Raw genomic sequence first — 7,224 nt, forward strand, 5'->3', positions numbered from 1 at the left:
ACCTCTTGTCAGCTCCACCAGTGATTCCCATTTACAGCCCTCCTGCCCCCTATTGTCAGGGCAAGGGAATCTTGCAATTCAATATTTCCCCTGCAGAGAGGTGTGACCTTGTGATTTCCAGAGGTCAGTATGCAGTATAGAATTGACTGGAATGCCTGGCTGGGGAGAGGCCTCTCCTTCCTGTCCAGTGACACACATACCATGCATCTCTGATTATCGTTCAGTGAACTTGCTTCCAAAGTAGTCCTAGTCCACTGCATGGTTTAATATAGATGCTCAGAGGAGGCATGGGGCTGCCATAGAGCTGTAGAAGTAGATGTTGGAAGGACCCTGTTAAGTCATCCTGTCTATTCTCATTCCTGTGCAGAACTCTTCCCTACAGTACAGTTTTGAGTGTTATGTCTTGTCCAGGTGCAGATGGTTTCAGAGATGGGGCTGTGTTTCTAATTCCTGCAAGGAATCACTTTGTACTTCAGTATAGCAGGTCTAACAAGTCAAAATGTGAAATGCAGGGGCATAACTAAATGGTGGGGGAAAGCCCCATGCCTGGCTTTCGTCATTGCTTTATTTCCTCACTTCCATGGGTATTGATTTATCAAAAAGAAGGTAATAATTAAAAAATAATTTCTCTTTTTGCTGCGGCACTGATCTTATTTCTCCAGGAGACTACATTGTATTGTGCTTACAGTAGCTTGGTACATGCAGATGCAGAGTACAAGCAGTTTTCTCTGCTGTGCTTCACTCGCAGCCTTCTCCACATTGGAGTTGGACAGCATAATGAAACTGGCAAGGTCCCTAATCTCCAAAGTGCTCCGCAGATCTCATCAATTTCACTTGGCTACTCTGCAGTCTTCAGATTTTCCATAAACTTTTACTTGGGGATTTGATGTGATTCTTTTGTGTCTGAAACACAAATTAAAACTGAAAGCCAGAATGTTATTCTTGACCTCTAATGCTTATTATACCAAGCTAACATTAAAAAAACACAACTGTATCTGCCTTTGGGACTTGTAACTTAGCAGCTATCATTCTGGACATGGAAAAGTGTGCAGTGTCTTTCTAGATAAGGCCAAGTAGAGATACCTTGAAGAGTGTGGGTGTGGAAAGCAGGGCGTTATCAAAGTACCTCTCCTTTCCCCCCAGTTCATCCCCTTTACAGACTACACACACGTCTAGAGACGCAGGATTTTTTTCTGACTATACTTCTGTGCACTCCTTTAAAAACAGCTCCCAGGAAAAGCTCTTTTATTCTGTCTAAGTCTTTAGCCGTTTGTATAGAGGACCTAAGCCTTGTAGTAACAGTTGCAGTTGTTCTTTTTCAACAGGTGGAGCATCATGGTGTACGAAACCAAACTCCCTCGACAGGCATCCACCTCCACCATCACTGAAGATTTCAATGAGGATTCTGAGGTACGTAGCCAGTTTCAAAGGGCAGGGGGAGACTGGCAAGGGGTTCTGTAATGAAGGATTGGCCCAGTGTAGACAAGGCTGGGGGCTGCAGAAGAAAACAGAATTTAGATGAAAGGCACATGAAGTGTCAACCATGCAATGAGCTGTGGGTGCTAAACCAGGACGTGGCATAGTAGAGAAGGCTGGGGATGAGGCTGCTGAAAGAACAGACTCCTAATCAAGCACAGTAGGGTGATGCAGAGAGGAAGAAGTGTCAATGCAATGGAGCAAAGAGCTGTAGAAGTGGATGGGTTGGGTTGGTGGGTGTGTGATTGGCTTTTCTGTATTTATCCAGTAAGGCAGAATGCTGGTGGGGCTGCATAGCACAGCACTCAGAAGTATTTAAAAAGTTTTATCCCAGATGAATATTTCTGAGACTGTGCTATATGTTTTTGGCAGCTTTAGGGTCAGAATTAGTTCCCTGATAAGACATAGGTCTGGAGTGACAGGTGGATTCTTGAGCATGGGTCTCTCCTATGGAATCAGAGAGAGTAAATAGAAACCATGGTGTTGCACCTTTGCTTTTTGGAATCCAGGTACACCAAAACAATGTAGCATGTTGTAATTATCCATATACTATGGATCTACAGGTAACCTGGAAAACAGTGATCAGTAGTTTATTTCTGCATGTCACCAGGTACAGAAAATTCTCTTCTATGAAGACTCTGTGGCTGCTCATTTGTCCAAAATCTTGACTTCTGACCAACACTCTGTGGTCATCTCCTCTGCCAAGTGAGTACTTTCAGCAGTACCAGAGGGGGTCAGTCATGTTGAGAATCAAGGAGAAATCTGTGCATGACTGTTCTCCCTACATTCTTTGCCTAGGGTGCTTTGCGAGACGGTAAAGGATTTTGTGGCTCGAGTCGGGAAGGCATATGAAAAAGCAACAGAAAATTCAGAGGAGTCGGAGGTCATGGCCAGGAAGGTATGTTGGCAAAAGAGCACTTTAGATGCAGAAAGCAATGAAAGAAAATAGCTCTGCTGTCAGCTGGCAGGTGTGTGTCAGTGAAACACAGCAGGTAGGAGCTGGGCTGGTACTGTTCAAACCTTTTGCTTTCACTTGCAGTGCTCTGTCCTGAAAGAGAAGCTGGATTCCCTTTTGAAGACATTGAACGACGAATCACAAGCCTCTTCATCTCTTCCAAACCCACCTCCCACCATAGCAGAGGAGACAGAAGATGGTGATGGATCTGGCAGTGCCTGTGATTCTTCTAGTGACCGCTCAATGGGATCCTCATGCACTGCCAGACCCCAGATATTCCGGCCCCGGGAGCAGCTAATGTTGAGAGCTAACAGCCTGAAGAAAGCCATTAGGCAAATCATCGAGCACGCAGAGAAAGGTAACTCCTTGCAACTTTTTTATGTTTGGAAATGTACCTTACTTTTGCTCCAGAGGGAGCCAGGATTCCTGATTTTAGAGGAACATCTTCCAGTGAGCCTGCATGCCCTTCACTACATGAGGAAGGTTATCTCTGGAATAGACAGACCTTCTGCTTCCATCTTTCACCCGTTTGAATGTCATTGCCAGCTAATGGCTGTTAGTGGCTAGTGTGAATTAATCACTATTCTCAGTCTAACTCCTTCTAGATAGGGGATGCTCTTCATATTGCTCTGTCTCCCCCTCAGTGTAGTTTCATTTCCTTCAAAAGGCATCAGCCAAGAAATCCAACCCTATCCTTGTTAGTTAGAAACCTGAGTGCAGTTTAACTTTAAACCAGTGTTTCTTAACCTTGTTAGACTCAAGCCCCACCTCCAAAAATGCCAGCTCTCAGCTTTCACTCTTTTTTTTTTTTGTTACAGAAAAATAATAAATTTTCTGTTGCAGACAACTCAGAACACGACAGATCAAAGAGTTTTTGGCATTGTGAATTCCTGTTTGAATTCTCTGGGTTTATCTTGTGAATCATCTGTAGGAGTTTGCACACTTAAGAGTGCTAAAATTGTGTGGCAGCCCACACCCTGGTTGAGAATCACTGCTTTAAAACCAAGGAAGTATTTATTTGCATATGACAGAAAGGAAATGGGTACACAGACTTCAAAAGGATGTGTAAAGTCCACATGCACCCAAACAAGTAAGCCCTCTTGGAAAGCAACTTTAAATTCAAACCAAAGTTAGGGCTCAGGTTCCTTGGATTTATAGCATGCCAGTGATATTCAATTCAGTCTCTTGTCCCCACAGCTGTGAGAAGTTGTGCCTGCGATGGAAAAGACCTCTCGATTACACACACAGGATGTTTAGATTTCTTGAGGCAGTACACGAGCACTTGACTTCACCATCCCTTGAACAAACTACAATTACATTTCAAACATATTTGATTTAAGTTCTCTGAACAGTTTCATTTCCCAAATATACACGTCTCTATCCCTTCCTTCCTTTTTATTGATTTGCACAAACTTTGTCTTTCCTCCAGTGTTTCAGATGACTTGTTGCAGGGGTATCATATTCACCCTGCTCCCTCCTCCTCCCCAGGCCAGATCCAGACCATGGGGCTCCTGACAGGCCAAATCTGGACACATCAGTGACTGCAGGGGTTAATGCAGTTGTCACTCACCCCCTGCTGCCAACACGCATCACCAGTGGGTCTTCATATCTTAGATTTTGGCAGCAGGCCCTGTCCCCACTTGCCCTACTCCTGAATTTCAGGCCCCTTTATGAGCCCCGTGGGTCACATGACATGGCTCTGTGAGCCAGATTTGGCCCATGAGCTATAATTTTAACACCCCTGACTTACTGTATTGTTATCTTGTTTTCCTGTTATGTAGTTTGTGTCTGCTTGGTTAACAATTCCAAGTAACACCTCATGCAAATAAAGTTTATCCTTTATATATAGTGTGTGGCTCAAAGGAGAAATTCATCCTTTAAAAAACTACTTCTCTTTATAGCTAACATTTAAAGTTGCATGGGAAAAATTACAATCCATCACGACCTTGTTATTTATAGTTTCAGCAGAGAAGTCAAGAAAATGATTAGGTCTGGTGACCCTCATCCCAAAACTGAGTCCTCTGGTGTAGGGATAAGCCAATATAAAGGGCATGGGAAAGTTTCAGTTGTCATTACCAGTCATTGACAGATTAATTCAGGACCTTTGGAGCTTTGTCCTACCCTAACAGTTGTTTAAGTCTGTGGGAGAATTGTCATTGACATGAATAGGAACCAGATCAGACGTTTTTGTCCCTTTTGTGTATGCAGATTTTTTGTTTGTTTGTTTCTTTTGTTTGTTTTTTGGTCTTTTATTTAGTTTGCTTTGTTAGGGAAGCAGTTGGTTCTATTTAGAGACTGTCTGGAGGAGTTTGTGTGGGTCACCTCATTCAAGATGATGAGACAGCGTTTTGGCTGGTTTCCAGCATGCAGTATTGTGTTTTGTTGCATTTGTCAGCCTTCCCTATCCCTTTGTGCTCTAAGGTCATAGTTGTCTATGACATCTCTTTGATTTCTCTCCCTGTGTCTCCAGCTGTTGATGAGCAGAATGCTCAGACACAAGAGCAGGAGGGCTTCATCCTTGGGCTTTCCACCTCTGAGGAGGGAAAAGAGCTGAGGAATGAGGATAAAATCTCCCTAGAGTCATCACAAAGTGGCAACTATGGAATTTCCAAAGGGAGGAGCCATCGGAAAGGTACCACTCATGGCCTCAGGGTCCTGCATTTCCACAAACTGAGATTTTGCTTTTCTTAGGTGTGTTAGGCTATTTCTGTGCTTGTCCCTTTCCAAACTTGTTTTCTTCAGCCTGGTAGGGACGATAGCTTCCTCTCATCAGATTAAAGTCCTTAAATATAATTCTGTGTGCTCAGTCCTCTTTTAATACAGCCTTTTTCCTGGAATCCTTTTGCCCTACCTTGGAAGGTTGGGTTAGGACCGCTGCACACAGTATCAGAGACCAAGGAGCTTGATAGGCCTTTCATGACAGCAGCAGTCAGATGTCACAGTTCCCTCAGCAAAGCCCATAATCTCAGATACTCGTAGATGTCTTCCAGTCCACCCATCCCCTGACATTTTCTTTCTGGGCCCTCCCTTTCCTGTTCAGATAATGGAGCAAGAGGTCAGTTCGCTGTAATCACTGTTAAATGAGAAAGCTGTAAGAAAGCCCAGTTCACTGCAAGTAAACTTGGAACTTAACTGATTCTGGGAGACAGATGCCCAAGATGATTGTTTCTGGTTGCAGGGGACTAGATTTAATGCAATCCTGTGTTGCTCTTTTCTTTCACCAGACCCCTTCCCCCTCCATTTCTGATACTAGTTTAAGGTATTTTTGTGCCTTCAGTTTGTGTCTGTGCCAACAGAAACACCTCTGTTGCTTCATGATTGATTCCATCTCATTGCTTTGTATTGGCAAGGATGTGTGGATGCTGGTGGTAATTCCTAAACTAGTGTGTGTCCTCTACTCCTTGCTGCCTGTGCAGTGTGCTTATGGGTTTGTTTGAATAATGCATACTGTTTGTCAATAGCAATGTTTGTTTTGTATTTTATAGTGTGTAAGTCTCCCTGTGAAAGACTAATAAACAAAGGAAGTTTGTCACTCGGCAGCTCTGCATCTCTTCCTCCCCAGACAGGAAACCGGGACAACCTGCCAATGCTGAACACAAAGATCCTTTACCCACGTGAGTGTAATACCCACCCCTTCCCACTCAGGCAGCCAACTGGGCTAGGGGTGATAACAGCATAGTCTCAAGTCTCCAGCTAAGAGCATGCAGCAGTTCTTCACAGTATCTGTTCATGAAGAGAATCCATTGCCTAAGCCAAGCTGCAGAGGAATCTTTTCACAGATAACTTTCCACTGGTCTGGAGAACAGCAAAGACATTGTCGGAGGATTAGGAAAGATTATAATCACCCCCACCTTCTGTCTGAGACTGAGAGGGAGTTACATGGATGCAGTAAAGAGAGGGAATGAATTGCATAAATGTAACATGCTTGACATTTGCTTAACATGTAGTTGATATGTCTGGCACTGCAGAACTCTCCATGCAGTGCTATACACTGCATTCAAGAAAGACCCAAGGGTGACAGGTGGCCTTCCCAAGGCAAGGTTGAAGTCACTGGTGGTGCTGTCAGCTTGTTTTGTTTCCATCTCTGTTTCTGTTGTAGAAATGTTGGTATCCACCCTCTGAGTGTTTTACCCCTGTGAACAACAGTCCTTACTTGTTTGTGTGAATTGCTTTGTGTCGTGTCTAGGAATAGTTGGTTTTACATCCTCCCTGCAAATGTCTGGCATTGCTTGATGTGAGGTGCAGCCTCAAAACCCCTCTTTTGTCCCTTCGTTGTAGCCAAGCAGACTGCTCAGTCTTGTCCCCTGCCTCTCCAGCATCAAAAAAGAGCCACTTCAATAAATTTAGTTCAGTCCCCCATTTCCCTAACATATGCAGGTTTTTATTACTGCCTTGCTTCTGGTGCTTATGCACATAGCCCTTTCCTCCCAAACCTATGACCCTTTGCCATGGCAAGAGCTCAGTTACAGACTCTGGCCATGTTGGAGAATGTTTTCTCTTCCTTGCTGGGTCCTTTCCAAATAGAAACATAAAGATTTTTTTTCTTTGTTGCTTTCCTCTCAAAGAATGGTATCCAAATCCTGTTTAGGATTGAGCCACATGATTTATTTATCAGGTGCCAGACATTTTGTTTTTCCATTGTATGGGGCCAGTGAAGGTTGCAGTTCATGTCTCAACCCTGTTCTGGTGCCTCTGGGAGTAAAATATCAGTTCTTTTTCATTAACCCATTCTGGCCTCCCCTATTTAATACATTCTATGAGATACCTTATATGTTATTCTCCTTTCTTTCCCT

At 43.7% G+C, this 7,224-nt stretch overlaps 1 protein-coding gene across 1 annotated transcript in view; it reads left to right on the forward strand.

The window, feature by feature from the left end:
* DGKD (diacylglycerol kinase delta) overlaps positions 1–7,224 on the forward strand; it is a 69,831-nt gene that overhangs the window by 36,368 nt on the left and 26,239 nt on the right. Inside the window, exons 12-17 of the mRNA XM_025209456.1 lie at positions 1,326–1,410; positions 2,087–2,181; positions 2,275–2,374; positions 2,516–2,789; positions 4,902–5,063; positions 5,917–6,051. Of these exons, the coding sequence (XP_025065241.1) occupies positions 1,326–1,410; positions 2,087–2,181; positions 2,275–2,374; positions 2,516–2,789; positions 4,902–5,063; positions 5,917–6,051 (851 nt within the window). The remainder of the gene's footprint in view (positions 1–1,325; positions 1,411–2,086; positions 2,182–2,274; positions 2,375–2,515; positions 2,790–4,901; positions 5,064–5,916; positions 6,052–7,224) is intronic.

The sequence above is a fragment of the Alligator sinensis genome, unplaced genomic scaffold, assembly GCF_000455745.1.
Source record: "Alligator sinensis unplaced genomic scaffold, ASM45574v1 scaffold237_1, whole genome shotgun sequence".
In the NCBI taxonomy this organism is placed as follows: Eukaryota; Metazoa; Chordata; order Crocodylia; family Alligatoridae; genus Alligator; species Alligator sinensis.